At 45.6% G+C, this 18,995-nt stretch overlaps 1 protein-coding gene and 1 pseudogene across 10 annotated transcripts in view; one reads left to right on the top strand and one right to left on the bottom strand.

Annotated features, from left to right (window-relative positions):
- EFCAB6 (EF-hand calcium binding domain 6) overlaps positions 1–18,995 on the bottom strand; it is a 295,562-nt gene that overhangs the window by 97,268 nt on the left and 179,299 nt on the right. For all 10 annotated transcript variants that reach the window (XM_055252706.2, XM_055252713.2, XM_055252712.2 and 7 more), the window contains 3 exons: positions 18,039–18,172; positions 12,348–12,580; positions 1,664–1,760 (listed from right to left, as the gene is read on the bottom strand). In XM_055252706.2, coding sequence (XP_055108681.2) covers positions 1,664–1,760; positions 12,348–12,580; positions 18,039–18,172 — 464 coding nt within the window. The remainder of the gene's footprint in view (positions 1–1,663; positions 1,761–12,347; positions 12,581–18,038; positions 18,173–18,995) is intronic.
- LOC134733491 (large ribosomal subunit protein eL33-like) overlaps positions 2,829–18,995 on the top strand; it is a 346,767-nt pseudogene continuing 330,600 nt past the window's right edge.

Below are 18,995 nucleotides of genomic sequence, written 5' to 3'. Positions count from 1 at the left end.
GGACACCCACCCTTTAAATAAATGAATCTAGACAGTGACCTTATATCCTCCACAAAAATTAACTCAAATGGATCACAAACATAATTGTAAAATACAAGACTATAAAACTCCTGTAAGACGACATAAGAGAAAATTTAGATGACCTTGAGTTTGGCAGTGACTTGTTAGATACAATCCATGAAAGTTTCTAGTCCCAACCCTTCCCTTACCCTGAAGCTAGAGGGCTGTCTGAAAGTGGGCCATACAGAGCTCCAGTCTGTGGGATTGGTTGGTGTGGGCCAGCGTAGACAGTCCACTCCATAGAGTGCACAATACAGACAGTTGACTCTATGGAGTCCACAGCACAGACAGTCCTCTCTATAGAGTCCACGGCACAGATAGTCCACTCTACAGAGTCCACTGCACAGACAGTCCTCTCTATAGAATCCACAGCACAGAAAGTCCTCTCTATGGAGTCCACAGCACAGACAGTCCTCTCTACCTCTCTATAGAGTCCACAGCACACACAGTCCACTCTATAGAGTCCACAGCACAGACAGTCCTCTCCACCTCTCTATAGAGTCCACAGCACAGACAGTCCTCTCTATGGAGTCCACAGTGCAGCAAGTCCTCTCTATGGAGTCCACAGCACAGGCAGTTGACTCTATAGAGTCCACAGCACCGACAGTCCACTCTATAGAGTCCACAGCACAGACAGTCCACTCTATAGAGTCCACAGCACAGACAGTTCTCTCTATGGAGTCCACAGAACAGAAAATCCTCTACATAGAGTCCACAGAGCAGACAGTCCACTCTATGGAGTCCACAGCACAGACAGTCCACTCTGTGCAGGACAGGAGGTTGGGTAGAGACGGTCCCAGGAGGTCAGCAGGACTTCAAAGACAAAATCTCACATTTGGCACAGGCCAAGAAAGAGCAAACACAGAAAGAAAATGACCAAATGAAACAAAGTGGAGGTATTTTTCAAAAAAATGTGAAAATATTTCCATAATGCATTTTAAAAAATACTTATTAGAGGGAAGCTATTGAATTCTTGTTGCATTATAAAGTGGTGATCTCACAGCCTAGATTTCAGGACAAACTCGGTTTTGCACATGCAGTTCTATTATCCTGTAGGTCTGGCTGTCATTGGCCCCGTTGGATTAGACAGCCCCATCTCAATACCATAATCACAGTTCATATGATTGCACATGGAGGGTATCCACCTTATAAATGTGCTTCTATAATTTTGGCAAGACAGGAAGAAACAGCTCTTTAAAATGTATGTTTATATTGCATAAAATTAAGTACAACAGCATCTTACATTTTTCATGTATTAGGTTGGTGCAAAAGTATTGCAGTTTTTCCGTTAAAGTAATGGCTAAAACTGCGATGACTTTTGCACCAACCGAATAAGTTTTTAATTCATATCAAGCCTGAAGTAATGCCAGGAATTTTGGTCCATGTAACTCCAACAATTCCTTATCTTTCTAAACCTCACTTGACCTTGAATGTGAGAATTTAGTTTTAAAAAGTCTTTTAAGAATAGCAGGAGTCCTCACACTGGGTATACAGAGTTGTTTTCCCATCTTAGCAGCTGGATCTGAACAGCTTCATCATCCCACTGATCTTGAAACATTGAAATAGATTTTCTTTCCTTTTAAGGAAATAATCATTTTCTTACCTTAGACAAGTCTGACCATCTGTTTTTTGCTTTGGTAACAAGATACTGATGAGCCTGTTCACAAGCTAGTTCTGAATCCGCGAACTTCTGTTTTGGTCTTAAAAGAAAAACAATAATAAATAACTGTGTTTAAATTTAATGGGCTCATTAATCTCCCAAGGGGTTTCCCTATCCCCCCTGTTTGTTTCAAGGATACCATTAAAGTCTGTTATTTCACATCTGGTTTAACTTAATTCTTAAAATACAGTCTTATTTCTCCAGCTGCATGTCAGGGAAGTCTTCTTAAATTTTGTAAGTCCTTGTTTATTTTCAGATAAATGCTATTCAACTTTTTTCTTTTCAGCACACAAAACAAACAGGGCTCATTTATTCTCAGAAGGGGGAAAACACAATATAACATTAAGTGTCTTGGGAGGAGAACAGCTAAAAACTTTTATTTCTGAATTTGCAAGTTGGAGAGATAATGGAGACTACAGGAAATGGTTGAGAAACACTGGGGGAACTTCTTAGTCTCAGCTCATTTTCCAAGGTGAGGCTTGTAGGATTTAAAGATAGGGCCGGGTGCAGTGGCTCACGCCTGTAATCCCTGCACTTTGGGAGGCCAAGGTGGGTGGATGACTTGAGGTCAGGAGTTCGAGACCAGCCTGGCCAACATGGTGAAACCCCGTCTCTACTAAAAATACAAAAACTAGCTGGACGTGGTAGAAACGTGCCTGTAATCCCAGCTACTCAGGAGGCTGAGGCAGGAGCATTGCTTGAACCTGGGAGGCGGAGGTTGCAGTGAGCCGAGATCGTGCCACTGCACTCCAGCCTGGGGGAGAGCATAAGACTCCATCTCAAAAATAAAAATAAATAAAAATGATCAAAATTCTGTCATATTTACTCACAGGATGGACACTTAAAAAAAGACCCTGCGCTCACAGGTCCCTGTTGGGCCACAGTAAAGCACAATAAAGGCTGAGGCTGGAGGGGCTGGGATGCCCTAGATCTTTCCATGCACTAGAACAAATTAGGAATGGAGGAAAATGTGCAAAGTCCATGTGCACACCACACTGGCACCTGGCCAGTGTAAACTGCAGTCACTGTGATTTTCCTTCTCCACCTGACTCCCGCTGCCCTTGACTGTGCTGTCTCTCTCCATCCTCTTCTGAGAGGTCATCTCTTCCGATGTCCACAAATACAGCCTTGATGCTGCTTGCCCATAAGTCTGCACCACTGGACTACAACCTCACCTGCTTTTCTGTGCCATCGTTCTCCAACTGCCTACCGGACTCTGAAGAATCATGGAATTTCGAGGGTGGAAAGGGATCCAAAGCTCAACCAGCCAATCCCCTATCACTACTTGACCATGCAAGGCTTTGGAAAATTGATGGAATTATGTTGCATTTTTACAATTTTTGCTAAAAAGGACTGTAAATCCTAATGATGTCTATTTCCCTGCCTTCACTTTTAGACTCCTCCTAAATTCCACCTGCACCAGAGGACTCACCTGAACCTCCCCAAAGTGCTGTCAGAGAGCCCCTGAGGGGCATGTGCTATCTCAGCAAGGTCAGTGGACCCCAGGTGATCTCACGGTCTAAACACATATCCAAACAGCCCTATGTCCCCTGCTTTCCACACCCTGATTTCCTTTCTAGGCTATAAGGCTTGATTATTTCCCTAGTTATCCATGAGCAAACCAATGAATCCTACTGATTTTCCATACATTTTCCCCTTCCTCATTTTACATACTTGTCCCTCTCGAGAGATCAGGAGGTTTTCTGGTGGTTACTTAATTCCTCTCCTATTGCCCAGCTTGTTAAATCTTGACAGTCAGTCAGATCCAGCCTGCCTTTCTATCAGCCAGCTCGTTAGTCACAGATACATAGGAACAGTCACTATGTGCTGCTCTAGGCCCTGCAGACACAATGACTAGCAATGTGGACAGAGTCCACATTCCCAAGGAGCTTACACTGTGATGGAGAAACTTAGAACAAACACACAAAAAAAACAAGTGACTCGGCCAGGTGAGGTGGCTCACGCCTCTAATCCCAGCACTTTGAGAGGCTGAGGTGGGCAGATCACGAGGTCAGGAGTTTGAGACCAGCCTGGCCAACATGGTGAAACCCCGTCTCTACTAAAGATACAAAAATCAGCTGGGCGTGGTGGTGCATGCCTATAATCCCAGCTACTTGGGAGGCTGAGACAGGAGAATCACTGGAATCTGGGAGGCGGAGGTTGCAGTGAGCTGAGATTGTGCCACTGTACTCCAGCCTGGGTGACACAGTGAGACTCCATCTCAAAAAAAAAAAAAAAATATCTCACAAAAAAAAAAAAAAAAGAAAGAAAGAGACAGAGAGAAGGAAGGAAGGAAGGAAAGACGGAAAGAAAGAAAGAAGAAAGAAAGAAAGAAAGAAAGAAAGAAAGAAAGAAAGAAAGAAAGAAAGAAAGAAAGAAAGAAAGAAAGAGAGAGAGAGAAAGAAAGAAGAGTGACTCAGATAACTTCAGATACTGCATGGGACCAAGAATGATGGGTCAGGGGAGACTCCGTCAGGAAGACCAGGGAGCGGCTCTTTGACAGCTGCGTGAAGACCTCAGGGAACACACTCCAGGCAGTACGAGGGTCTTGAGAGGTGCTTCTGGTCCCAGTTAAGATGGAGTAGGCACACTTCAGCCTTTCTCTCCTTCTTATGACAACCCAAAATCCTACACAGAATACAAAACACAACTATCCGAGGTAAATAATAGGAGGCTGATGGAGGGAGAAATCAAAACTTGAAGAATGACAAAGTTATGTTTCAAGGGGCTTTCCTCCCATGTTCCCAGCTTAACAAGTCAAGAGCAGTCCTAATTCTGGAACTGTGCAGCAGATGGGAACAGAAAAAGGTCCAAAAGAAAGGCTGCCTTTCTGACCAAAGAGCTAGGATCGGATGGAGGGCCTCTTTGGGACAGAGTGGCAGGAATTCCCATTTCTGTCTCTGTTTACTCTCCCAGCCCAATTCTGAGACTGCACTTTTGTAATGGTGCCAACGACAGCAGTGGCCAAAACGTTAAAATTTTCTCTAACCAGAAAAAATGGGAAAAAGGGCCCCGTGATTCAAGGGATGTTGGGAAATCCATGTTAATTTTCTCTCTCTCTCTCTCTTTTTTTCTTCTCTCACTAGGGCCCTGAAGGCGGCTTTCACCATGAGACATGCAGAGCAGCACAGATAGGCTAAAACCTAAGGTTTTCTAGCCAGAAGACCCAGAAAAGTAGCCCTTGGTGCTACAGAGTGTGGGGGAGATCATAGAGAAGAGAGAGCTAGAAGAAAGGACATCTGTGCAGGAAGTTCCAGGTTCATCTCCGATGTGTAAAGGTGTGGAACTGACCCCAAGCAGCATAGCAACCGGCTTTGAGAACACGATTACTGTGTAGTTAAGACTGACTTCTGGGTGGTGCACACGTGGGTTTCCCTGAAGAGTGCTGCAATGACTTTGAAAACAAAATTGACATTAAAACCACAGAAGGCACATTAGGACTTGCAGTCTAAAACTAACTAGGCTGATTGCCTGCTAAAATAATGGCTAAAAAAAATCAACACACTACAGAGGATTTTAACAGAACCAGAGTGTCATAATAAAACACTTAAAATATCTAGGATACAGTCCAAAGTGATATAAAATACCAGAAAAATCTCAATAATGCTCAATGTAAAAGAAAACAGACACCAACCCCAAGATTAACTAGAAGTTGAAATTATCAGATTGTAAAGCAGCTATTATATTTACGAAGAGCAAACATACTTGAAAGAAAGAAGAAGGAAAAAGGAAATAACCAAAATACAGTAACTGAAATGACGTTTACTGGATTGGCTCAGTGGCAAAATGGAATGACAGAGGAGTCAGCAAACTTGAAAACTCACGAACAGAAATCTCTCAAACTGAACAAAAGAGAAAATAAAAATAACATAGTCTCAGAGATACAAAACCTGTGATACAAAACCAAAAGGTCTAAGCTTCATGTCATTGAGGTACCAAAAGGAGAAGAAAAAGATGGGTACAGAAAAAGTATTTTTAAAAATAATAGCTGAAAATGCCACAAATTTGGTACAAAACATAAATTTAGAGATTTAAGAAGCTCAGTAAATACAAAAATGGATAAACAAAAACAAAATAAAACAAAACAAACAAAAACCACCAAAAAACTCATGGTCAAACAAGTCAAATCATAAATTATAATCAATTGTCTGAAAAACTAAAGATCAAAAAAAAATCTCTAAAGTAGCCTGAATGGTCTGGCGCAGTGGCTCATGCCTGTGATCCAAGCCCTTTGGGAGGCTGAGATGGGAGGATCGCTTGAACTCAGGAGTTCGAGACCAGCATGGGCAACATGGCAAGACCCTGTCTCTAGAAAAAATACAAAATTTAGGCACGATGGTGCTCACCTGTGATTGCAGCTACTTGGGAGGCTGAGGTGGATCACTTGGACCTGGGAGGTTAAGGTTGCAGTGAGCTGTGATCACACCGCTACGCTCCAGTCTGGGTGACAGAGTAAGAGATCTAGTTAAAAAAAAGAAAAGAAAACAAAAAACAAAAGAAGCCTGGGAAAAGTGGCATATTAAAAATGAGAAAACAGAATACTTGCATACTTCTTGCCACAGATTATGGAGGCCAGAAGACCATGGAACAACATTTTTAAAGTGCTGGAACAAAAGGAATGTCAACCCCAAACTCTATATCCAGCAAAAATATCTTTCAAGAATAAATAATAAATAAAGATATTATAAATTGAAGAAAACTAAGACAATTTGTCTCCAACAGACCTGCTCTAAAAAATGTCCTATAGGAAGTTCTTCAGGGGAAGAAGAATGATAGCTGAGAGAAACTTAGAACTTCAGAAAGAGAGGAATAACAACAGAAATGGTAAATACCTAGGAAATTATAATACACAATTTTTTTCAGAGTTTCAAATACATGAAGCATAAATTAATAGTATTAGAAAAAGAAATAGACAAATTCAAAACTATTGCTGGAGACTTTAACACTCCTCTCTTAGTAAGTGATAGAATAAGGAGACAGAAAATAATCAAGAATATAGAAGACCTGAACAACACTAATAACCAACTTGATCTGACATTTATAGAACACTCCACCTAACAGCACCAGCATACACATTCTTTTCAAGTATACACAGAATATCTACCAGGACAGACCATATCCAGGGTCATAAAGCAAACCTTAACTAATTGAAAAGAATTAATATCACACAAGATATGTTCTCTGACCACAACAGAATTAAACTAGAATCAATAACAGGACAATATTTAAACATTATGCATTTTTTTTTTTTTTTTTTTGAGACAGAGTCTCACTCTGTCACCCAGGCTGGACTGCAGTGGTGTGATCTTGGCTCACTGCAACTTCCACCTCCCAGGTTCAAGCAATTCTCCTGTCTCAGCCTCCTGAGTAGCTGAAATTATAGGCACCCACCACCACACCTGGCTTGCTTATTTATTTATTTATTTATTTATTTATTTATTTATTTATTTATTGTATCTTTAGTAGAGACGGGGTTTTGCCATGCTGACTAGGCTGGTCTTGAACTCCTGATCTCAAGTGATCTGCCCACTTCAGCCTCCCAAAGTGCTGGGATTACAGGCATGAGCCACCGCCCCTGGCCTGAACACTATGCGAATATTTTGAAATTAAACAACACTTCTAAATAATCCATGGATCCAAGAGGAAGTCTTAAGGGAAATTAGAAAATAATTTGAAATGAATAAGAATTAAAACTACAACATATCCAAATTTGTGAAATACAGCTAAATCAGTGCCTACAGGAAGATACATTACATTAATGGCTTATATGAGAGAAAAAAGGACTCAAAAACTATGAGTTTCCAATTTAAGAAATATAAAAGATAAACTGAATCCAAAACAAGCAGAAAGAAGGAAATAATAAAGATGAAAAATCAATAAAACTGAAATCAGAAAAATAGAGAAAAATCAATAAAAACAAAAGCTAGTTCTTTTAAAAGATCTGTGAAAGTGAGAAGCCTTAGCTGAGTTGGTGAAGAAGGAGAAAAGAGATCAACTATGAAAGTCATAAATGAAATAAGGAATCTCACTAAATACATCACAGACACTTTAAAAAAATTAAAAGAACACCATGAACTTGACAACCTTGATGACCAACATCTTGAAAGATGCAAATTAGCAAAACTCACTTGAGACGAAATAGAAACTCTGAATAATCCAATAACTATTAAATTAACTGGATTTATAGTTAAAAACCTTCCAACAAAGGACATTCCAAGACTTGATGATTTCACTGGTTAATTCAATCAAATATCTAAGAAAGAATAACCATTCTATACAATCCAGAAAATAGAATAGAAAGGAATACTGCCAGTTCATTTTATGAAGCTAGCAGTGCCATGATACCAAAATCAGGGCTGGTATTCATGACTTTTATTATTCTTAGATGTCTTACAAAATAAATCACTTATTTTCTTTATAAAATAAAGCTCATTCTGGCATGCAGTGGCTCACGTCTGTAATCCCAGCACTTCGGGAGGCCAAGGTGGGTGACCACCTGAGGTCAGGAGTTCGATACCAGCCTGGCCAACATGGTGAAACCTTGTCTCTACTAAAAATACAAAAAATTAGCTGGGCGTGGTGGCGTGCACCTGTAGTTCCAGTTACTTGGGAGTCTGAGGTAGGAGAATCGCTTGAACCTGGGAGGCAGAGGTTGCAGGGAGCCAAGATGGCACCATGGCACTCCAGCCTGGGTGACAAGCACGAAACTCCATCTCAAAACAAACAAGCAAACAAAAACAAACAAACAAACTCATTCTATTTTGCAAATTATCATCTGGATCCATTCGTTATATGGTCTTAGTGATGTTGATTTTAATCTTACTATATCTAACCTAAGTAAAATATTATCCTAAATAATATTTCATTATTACTCTTCAACTGTTCCTAACTTTGCTAAAAAAAAAAAAAAAAAAAGAAAGAAAAGAGAGAGAGAGAGAGATAACAACAAAACCAAAATGATAGAATCACCTGGCAGGATGAGATCATGTTGAAATGAACCACCACTAGGACATCACCCTTCAGTGTTCTTGCTGCAGTGCCCAAAGTTCTACAGTATTTCTCAAGAATGTATAAAAGAAGACAATGACACCATGTTTGGGGTGTTGTGTTAGATTTCACTGAATGCAGCTGGAAATTCAGAATTCCTTCTTTATGCCCAAACGGCTAAGGGAAGAAAATTTGAGAAAGGAAGAGATTTCACAATTATGAGATGATTCAGAAGAGAAAGGCATGGAGACAGAACAGCACTCTAGATTCCAAAGATGATGGTGACATTGATCGTATCAGCCAAAGCGCTTGATGACTGAATGATATATTTCTAAGGATAAAAAAGGAAATTTGGTATTTTCATTCAGTTAGTCATCCAACAGGAAGGATCTGATCATGCAGTATTTGGTGATGGACTATCTAATTTTGCTAAAAGGACACATGAGAATATTCTTTCATCTTTTAAGATGTTTGTGCATCAAAATGTACTCCATGCAGGCTGTAAGTGGATAAATGGTCAAGGCAAGTATGTTTTTAGCAAAGACTGGAAGGGAATCAAAGAAGTAGAAAAAAAAGCAGTAAGTCATTGGACCAATCATTCTACTTGGTATTTATATATCTGAAAATGAAAATGTTTGGCAGTTATGAAGCAAACAAGATAGTGTCCTCTTTTCAGCAAAGTTATGAACTCTCAACGTTTTCCAAAGTATTGTGTTTTTATGATGCAGGTGGAAAGTGAAGACCCAGAGAGCAGAGGAGCCCAACCAAGAGGGCAGGAAGGCTTTTAGAAAGGGGTGGTATCCAGCCGGGCACAGTGGCTCACGCCTGTAATCCCAGCACTTTGGGAGGCCAAGGTGGGCGGATCACGAGGTCAGGAGATCGAGACCATCCTGGCTAACATGGTGAAACCCCGTCTCTACTAAAAATACAAAAAAAAAAAAAAAAAAATTAGCCGGGCATTGTGGTTGGTGCCTGTAGTCCCAGCTACTCGGGAGGCTGAGGCAGGAGAATGGCATGAACCCGGGAGGCAGAGCTTGCAGTGAGCCGAGATTCCACCACTGCACTCCAGCCTGGGCGACAGAGTGAGACTCCTTCTCAAAAAAAAAAAAAAGAAAAGAAAGGGGTGGTATCCAGATCTGCTTGGTGGTGGAGGTGGAACAGGGCAGGCTCTCCAGGCAGAGGAGGTGGCCCCTCCCAACAGACTCCTGGGCTCAAATCCCTGCCCCACTGCTCATTATCTGTGTCCTTACAGACATGTCACTAACTGTTCTCTGAGCCCCCACTCCTTCATCTGTGAAGCCAGCTGGGAAGGCCTCCTTTCAGGGCTGCTGGGGTATTAAAGGACATGTCTTCAGGAAACACAACACAGGGCGTGGCCAGGGTGGGCTTAGCTTTCTGAAGCCGTGCCTTGGTTTGGGTCCACCAGACCCCGGGGACCAAGCCAGGTCTCACTGGGCTGCAGCCTCTCCTCCTTTGTGTCCATCCTCCACTCCAGGGTACAGAAGGATCTTTCTAAAGCACAGTGTAACTCCCTCACTCCATAGCATATGGCCTCCCCTGCCTACTGATAGAAGGTGACGTCCTTCACAGCCCGCCCTCCTGCCCTCCTGGCCTCCTCCCCAGCCAGGCCCACCATGCAGGTGGATCCCACACATGCATCCTTCCCCATTCCCCAAATGTGCTCAACACTCCCGCCCGCCTCTGTGATCTCGTAAATGCTCTTCCCTGGCCTGGAATGACCTTTCCTCTAGCCTGCACCTGGAAAACTCTTACTCAAACTTCAAGATCCAGCTCAAATGTCCCTCCTTTTCCTGAGCAACTCACGGGTGCCTCCCTCTGTTCCTGTGGCACTTGGGTCATCTTCTATTTTGTACCTGTCTCATACTTGACCCTGAGCCCCTCAAAAGGAGCATCTGGGTCTTATTCATTGTTGTACCATCTAGTCCTGGGACAATATCTAGCATATAGTAGGCCCTTAGTAAATATTTGATGAATGAGTGTATACATACAAATAATAAGGCTGAGTCATCTGAATGGGAAAACTGCACTTTGTGGTTGAAATTTTCCATGTTTGTTCTGCAGAGAATGGAAAATGAACTTTCTCCAGAGAAGTTTTTGGGAAGATTTTTGTTTCAATGTTAGGCAATCAAGTCTCATATTAAAGCTCCTGAGAACCTGAGCCATTGGAAGCAGGTGTCCAACTTACGTGTTAGATGATCATTTTGCTATCATCATTTTCTTTCTTGCTTGCTTTTTTATTTTTTTATTTTTTTTAGCGTAGACAAAATAAAACCTATGAATTCAGGGAGAAAAAATCAGCATGCAAGATCAGAGAGCCTTCTGCAGCCTAGCCAAGTGTCACAACAGTCTGGCACAGTGGCTGTGGCTTCCAGGGGTTCCACTCTCAGGGAGCTGCCCTTGCCTAGGTAGACACGATACCTGTCTAGAACCCCTGGGGACTGTGAGTGCCTCAAGGGCAAAACAGCATAGTGAGTGTCACTATGATGCTGTATCATCACATCGGAAGACACACCTCGGTACTAGCATAGCACACAGCATTTCAGAATTACTCATGTAATAATGATTGGTCAAGGAGGAGCTGACTTGCTACTTCATTCATGCATGTCGGCTCTTGGCAGATCTCAGCAGGGAGCCGATGGGGACGGGTGATCCCCTGCTGCCACTGTTGGATGGGGTTGGATGGTAGCCCCATTGTGCCTTCAAGGAGTGTACGTGCTCCCTGGGAGAAGGCCAAGGAAACAGCACTGAGCTGGAGCTCAGCTGGACACTGAGATTCTCCTGGCTAAGAGTGAGGCCATATGGGCTGGGCAGGGGCCTAGGGGGCAGCACTGCCCAGGGAGGGGCTGGAGGAGGTTCTTGCGTCTCCTGAGGCAGTTGGCACAGATAGCTTCTCAGTGCCCGTCAATTACTACAAGATGGTATGCATTCCCCAAATTCACGCCCATCACCTAGATTAACATCTGGAGGTGAAGAGGAGGTAGGAGGCATCAGTTCCCGAAGAAGAAGGTTACTGTGTTCACTTGACAAAAATTTATCTGCACAGAGTTGGTGCACGGCCCTCCACCTGCCCCTGCAGAGATTGGGCCCGGCCTTGGACAGAGGACAGGCTGTGTTCACAGGTCTCCCAAGCTTCAATTTTAAAAGACTGAGCAAAAAGCATGTATTTTTGAACCCAGATTAATACATAGAAAAATAAGCATATGTATGTATGTGTGTGTATATATATATATGTATGTGTGTATATGTATATATATATTTTCATATACATATGAATATATATGTAAGTATATGCAAATGAAAAAAGACACACACGTATATATGTATATATTTATATATGTGTGTCACACACACATATGTAAGTACATGCACATGAAAAAAGACTGAAATGATACCCAGCAAAATATAAAAACGATGCTCACAGGTGCTAAGACCAGGGCTGTATTTCCTGGATGTTCTACACTGAATGCATATTCCTTGTATGACTTTTTCTGAACCAAGAAAAAGAAAAAAATAATCACTCCATTCTTTGTATCCCTTTGCGGACGCCATGGAAATGGCGGACATCACAGTGGCACGGGCCGGCATATATTAAAGACACAGAACCATGCTGCCTTCTTACCTAATGAGTCTTTGAGGCGCTTCATCTGTTCTCCATGGTCTCTTCTCACACAAATTTCGAAATTCCCGAAAATTTAAAGTGACACTAAGTCTCAAACCAAGAAGGCCAAGGAAGCGCTCAAACTCATCGTCTTTGAGATGAAGCAGTAGGTGTAGGAGCAATCTGTGAAGGTCATGCATGTTGATGATGCCATCCCTGTCAGCATCTGTTTTAAAGAAGGCAGAGTAGGGGTCCTAAAAACAAAACACACATGTCAAAGCCCTTCCCCGTGAGCCCCGGACGGCAACACATGCATCCCCCCACGTGTACAGCCTCATCTCCACGCGAGGAGGTGGAGCTTAGCTGGGCTCCAACTATTGCTTTCAGAGACTCGGCTGTTCCAGGAATATCCTCACCATGCTTTGCTTTTCCCAAGAAATTATAAAGCTCTCCAGCTACCCAGGGGATATAAACGATCCTCTTTGCATTCAAAGAGGATCAGGAAAGGAACAGGTCGCTTTTCTTTTCCTCCCACACTCTCGGTTTGTGGAGCTTATACTTCTAGTCCAGGAAGGAAGGAAAGGAGAAAGTGCTGGAGGTTTCTGGTGCATATGAACATCCTGCTCGCAATTTTTTATATCACTTTCATCATGTTTGGCCGCTTCTGTCTGCAGGCAAACAAATACTGCACTGAATCTCACGCCAAGGAGCCACCCGAAGGCCAGGGCTCTGTTTCGATGACCGTGATAGAGATCAGCCGTGTCTGGGATCCACAAGCCTGCCACAGCTGAAGGACTTCCACTCAGCCCATCGCGCTGGGTGGAGGGCACAGGGATTCCTATCTTGCAGATGAGGAAACAGAGGCTCAGGGTTCCCAGGGAACCCGTGACTAGAGACCCTGATGTGTGATGGAGCGTGCACTCTGCAGGCAGGTGGCTCAGTTGCAAACCCCAGCTCTGCCACTTACTAGCAACACGACCATGGGTGAGATAGTTAACCTTGTGGTGCTTCTGTTTTCTCATCTGTAAAATGGGGACTATGACAGTCCCTTCTTCCTTGGGCTGTTTGTGAGGAGTGAATTTGCTAATGATGCAAAGCACTTAGAACGAGCCTGGCTTTCCTGGCACTTTAAAAGGCTGTTTGTTGCACTTGCCATTTGCCTAAGATCATACAGCAAGTGCAAGGCTCTGCCCGGGGCCAATGCCTGTTTTCCGCATGCACCTGCTTCCCGGGTCTCAGGCCTGAAAAGTTGCTGATGTGGCCCCAACCCACCTCGTTCCATCAGCACCTGACGCAGCCCCTCACATGGGAGTTACCTGGCTGCTCTGGCGGCATTGCTCTTGTCCCCTCGTTACAGGCTCCTCCTCCCACAGAGGTTACTTAGGATATCAAGCAAGACCTGCTGTGACCCAAGTGTCTCATGCAAATGTGTGGGGATTTTATGGAAAGCTCTCTCTGTATTCACTCATGTATTCATTCACCAAAAATTATTCAGCACCTAATATATGCAATCACCATGCTAAATACTGTGGAAATCAATTTAAAAGACACTGCCCCTGCCTCTGGGAGACAATACAGTGTGGCAGGGAGGCTGATGTCTAACTCTGCCCGAGGGGGCCTCCTGGGGCCCAGGCCTATCTGTTTCTTGATTCCCTCTACACTGCCAGCCCCAAGCACTGCCACCCCCACCCCGCAACAGCCTCACATCTCCAGTGGTTTGGGGGCATTTTCTCTGGGATGTCAAACTGAACATGGCCCAAATCAAACTCTTGACCTCCACCCCCTGTCCCCACTCTGCTCCTCCTAAGTCTTCCCATCTCAGTAAGTGGAGCTCTTTCCTCCCAGTTACTCAGACACAAACCTGGGAGCCCTTCTGAGCCCTCGCTTCCTCTCACACCTACCTCCAGTCTGCCCACACATCCCGCTGGCTGTCCCTTCAAAGTGCATTAGCACTGGACCCCCTCTCTCAGGCCCACCACCTCGGCCCCCACCCAAGGTCGCTGGAGTCCTGCAGGAACCTTGCGATGGCTCCCAGCTGCCACTGTCGGCTCCGTGGCCTCTACTCTGTGCAATCGTCCCCAAGCAATCCCTTACAGCTGATGTCATGCATGAGACGCCTCTGCTCAACCCCCTTGACTCTCCATCTCACTCAGAGTCCAAGGCCAAGGCCTGGCTGTGGCCCACAAGCCCGTCTACACTTCCATCCCACCCGTCCCCTCGCTGTTCTCTGAACAGGCCAAGCCTGCTTCAGGGTGCCTCAGGGAGCCCTCTCCAGTGTCCGCAGCACTCACTCTGGCTGTTTCATGACTCTGTCTGACTGTCCCCTCTCCAGAGAGGCACTTCCTGACTCCTCTGTACAATGGCACCAGCCCTGACAGGCCTGTGGCCTCCCACGATCCTCTACTTTTCTCTTTGGCACATGTCACCACCTGACCTAGTAGAGGTTTCTGTGTCCACTGCACTTCCCCCTAGAACATAAGCACGAGTCTGAGCTCTGATCTGTTCCCTGTTGCAGCCCCAGCTCCCCGAGCCATGCTCACCATGACGTCTGTGAGATGGGGTTGCTGGACATGAAGGAGGAGCATTTCCTAGGCACCGAGCACTCTGCTGGGTGCACAGACAGCATAACTGCAACGCGGCCCCTGACACCCAGGTCCTCACTGTCTACTAGGGAAGCAAGACAGGACGCAAATCACAGCAACCCAGTGTGATTACTGCAGGGACAGAGGTGTGAGGGCCAGGTGGGGCCAGCCTGGATTCTGGACTCGAGGGACAATCTAGATGCTATGAGGTCATGCATGGCTAATCTTCACAAGTTTATAAACTAATCATTCCTCCAATCTCAGTCTTCAGCTTTCTCAGTGTTAGTGTGCAGTACAGAGGCTTTGGAATCGAGCCAGTGTTATTTCAGTTCCTGACGGTGCCATGTACTAGAGGTGTGGCTTTGTGTAACTTTTTCCCCGTCTCTGACCCTCAGGGTCTCCAGCATAACACGGGAACATTAAACCTACTTGACAGGGTGGTTGCGGGTGTCAGAATACACAAAGCCCTGTGTGTGGCCCTCCAGTTCGCTGCCCGGCATCAGGTGTGGTGTGCTCAGTCAGCAAATACAAATCGGTCATATGCAGTGTGGCAGAGGCAGCCCCCTGGGTTACTGTGGTGAATGATGTAGAAATGGCTTGGGGCTCACTGGTGAATCTAACTGCAGCACCCTGTGGGCTGTGTGCTGTGAGGGATGTGAGGAGAGAGGGGAACATGCAGTGGCTGACCTCTCAGCTGATGTGAAGGGCTTGAGAAGGACAGAAGGTTGGGGAGGAGTCCACTGGTCAAAGGGGAGGCGCCATCCAAGCAAAGGAACAGAATGTGCAAAGGCTCAGAGGCAGGAAAGGGTGAGGGGGTGAGGGGTCTTGTGGGCCGGCCAGGTGGGAGCAGGATGTATCCTGAGAGCACAGTGGGCACTCCGGTCAGAGATGCACGTGGATGAGACCATCCCGCGAGGGCCAGGAGTCCAAGATGAATTGTGAAGTGGAAAGTGAAGTTGCAGAGAACTGAGTGTACTGTGACCCTATTTGTGGGTTGACAGGTTAATCCTATTTGTTTCTAAAAGATATATGAGGGCAGGGACAGTGGCTCATGCCTGTAATCCCAGCACTTTGGGAGGCTGAGGTGGGAGGATCGCTTGAGCCCGGGAGTCTGAGACCAGCCTGGGCAACGTGGCAAGACTTCGTCTCTAACAAAAAAATTCAAAAAAAGTGATTGTACCATCCCATTAAAAAATTGAGACCCACGCTTTGTCCACTTTGCATATACCTGCAAGGACACAAGCCAAGTCCTCATGAGCCCGGGACATAACCTGCATTCAGCCTGTCTCACATAAAAACTGGCAATTACGGGTTCACTCCTCTGTTTCACCCACTAGTTGATAAATTCTCTGGTGGGATAGAGTGGGTGTCGGTGATGGTCTGTTGAATGAATTCATTATTTAATTATTTAAAATAAAGATCACTTTGGAAAACACAGGATATACGTTGGCTGTAGCCAACCTTCACTGATCGTAAAAATAGGAAAGCAACGATGTGGTGTGAAGCTGGGCTTCCCACGGTCCCCACTGGGAGACGTGAGGAGTGTGTGAGGGAGAGAGGAGAGAGCCTGAGAGAGGGAACAGGGAGGGGCCTGCATTGCAATGGGCAAGGTGCAGTGAGGCAGCTGCCAGGCCTCTGCAGTTAGGGTGCCCATGGAGGCCCTGCCAACCAGCACAGAAGGGAGTCTGCTCCTGGAGCCTTTGCCTCCCTTCTGCTCTCTCTCCCTGCAGCGGCCGCTGCCTCCCACCCAGCCCAGCTCTCCTTTGGAGGACCAGGCACTCCCCACTTAAATGACCCCTGCCTCCTCCACGCTGGAGCCCACAGGCCATTGGTTCCCAGAGTGCTCCTCTTGGCCAGCCGCTTAGCCTGGATGAGATCAGTAGGACCAATCCTTCTCCATGTATGCATATGGCGATCATATTTTTTCAAACCAAAAATCAGGATGCACATTCTGAAAACTGGACAGAATGTTCAAAATCTGAGCCCTGCTGGAAAGTCTAAAGTGGACTGCCATCACAAATGCACGTGCATGTTGAAATGGGAGCCTGGTAACCAAAATGAATCTCCAGGGGTGATCAGTCTGGGGAGGATGCCTCGGAGCACAGGAAATGGGGTGCTGCCCTCCCACAGCCCCCCAGACTGCTCTGATACCCAGTCTCTCGCCCGCCCCTTCCCTTCTGGACTTCACCCATCTCCATTCTGCCTCTGGATGTGTTCCCTCCACCCACGGGGTGAGGATGCAGTCTAACTCCTTGATACCCTCAGCCCTGTCTTGAGGTTCGCCTTATTGAATTGATCTCCCTAACTTTATTCACCCCCTTTTACTTCTCATCACAGAAAGAGCTCAGATCATCTTGTACCGGCCTCTATGTTGGAACGGCTGCCATCTACTTCTGTTTTGTCTGTTACAACTTGCACGCGCCACGCACACCTCCGCCATGATAAGCCACATGTTTTTCCCTAGAGCCCATGCCTTGTCTGTCCTGGCCTGGCTCAGGCTGCCTCATCTATGGCTTGCTCCCTCCTTTCCTGGCCAGCCCATGCTTAGGCCTTACGATTCAGTGTGGGGGCCACCTCTTCCAGGGAGTCCTCCTTAAAGGGATCTTTTCCTTGTGCACCCAGAGGATGCTCCAGTTCCTTCGACAACAGCCAATTACTATGAATATGACTTGTCTGTTTACCATCTGTGTCTGAGATTAGACTGAGCTCCCTGGGGTGGGGCTGGTAGCTTTCATTCCCAGCATTTAGCACAGATTCTAGCACATAGTAAGTGTATAACACTTGTTTGGTGGCTGAATGGATGAGGGAATCAATGAGGGAATGGATGAACAGGTTTCAAAGTCACTGTACCGTGGGTTGTCATGCTTCTTCCCCACCAACACCCACTCTTGTGGAAAGGGTCTCCTTACCCTTCTGCCAGCAAAGCGTCCACAGGGGTCCCTCAGGGAGGGAAGAAGCCCCATCCTCCCCACATGCCTCTCTCTGACCAATGCTGGGTCTGCAGAGGGAAATGCTCTGTGTCCCTCGGGCTGACCGGGACATGACCTGCACCAGGACTCACACCCACTTGGGCTGCGTGGTTGGGAGCAGGGGAAGCCTAGAGAAGCCCAGCGCCAGACAGTCTGTTTACCCGGAATGACTTCTTCAGCCTCCTGGGGAAAAGCTTCAGGCATTCTTCTGCGGTGATAAAGTGGCTGTTCACGTAACTTTTTGAAGGAGTTGGAGGCTGTGGCGGAGTGGTTTCCGGCAGTCTCACTGGAGGATCTGGAACAATGACAAAGATCAGGGTTTCCATTAGTGCCCATCAGCTTCATTCCTTTTTCTTTTTTTGAGATGGAGTCTCGCTCTTGTTGCCCAGGCTGGAGTGCAGCGGTGCAATCTCAGCTCACTGCAACCTCCGCCTCCTGGGTTCAAGCGATTCTCCTGCCTCAGCCTCCTGAGTAGCTGGGATTATAGGCGTCTGCCATCACGCCTGGCTAATTTTTGTACTTTTAGTACAGACGGGGTTTCACCATGTTGGCCAGGCTGGTCTCGAACTCCTGATCTCAGGTGATCCACCCGCCTCAGCCTCTCAAAGTGCTCAGATTACAGGCGTGAGTCACCACGTCGGCCCCCCGGCTTCATTTCTACATCAACACTTTATCTCTGCCTGTCCCGAATCCTGTTAAAACCCCATATGGTACCCTCCTGTGAGTTGAACACAGCATTGACTTTCTTACTATCTACTTTCTTTTCCTTCAGTTTCTCAGACACTTTCCTCCTCTTCCAGGAGGAACCATGCTCCAGACTGTGGGGCCTCCTTTCACCCTCACAGACCGCACTTGGCACCCTGGCATGTTTACTTGTCCTGTGTCTCTTGTTCATCTCCCAATTCTCAGAGGAGGAGAATGAGAATTCCTGCCTCTTTTTTGTTTCCTGGAATCATGTCCTAAAGACAAGAATATAGAATTCATTCAACATCCACTCGTTCAGTGGCTATTTCCTGACCATGTATCTGTTAAGTAAGATGCTGAGGCCTTCATCTGTTTCTTGGTCCTTCCAGCAATGCTCCTCATGTTTGTTTACACACAAGAAAGCCTATCATCCC

The sequence above is a fragment of the Symphalangus syndactylus genome, chromosome 18, assembly GCF_028878055.3.
Source record: "Symphalangus syndactylus isolate Jambi chromosome 18, NHGRI_mSymSyn1-v2.1_pri, whole genome shotgun sequence".
Lineage (NCBI taxonomy): Eukaryota > Metazoa > Chordata > Mammalia > Primates > Hylobatidae > Symphalangus > Symphalangus syndactylus.
Note: the sequence above shows the minus strand (reverse complement) of the source record. Positions and strands in the feature narration are given on the sequence as shown.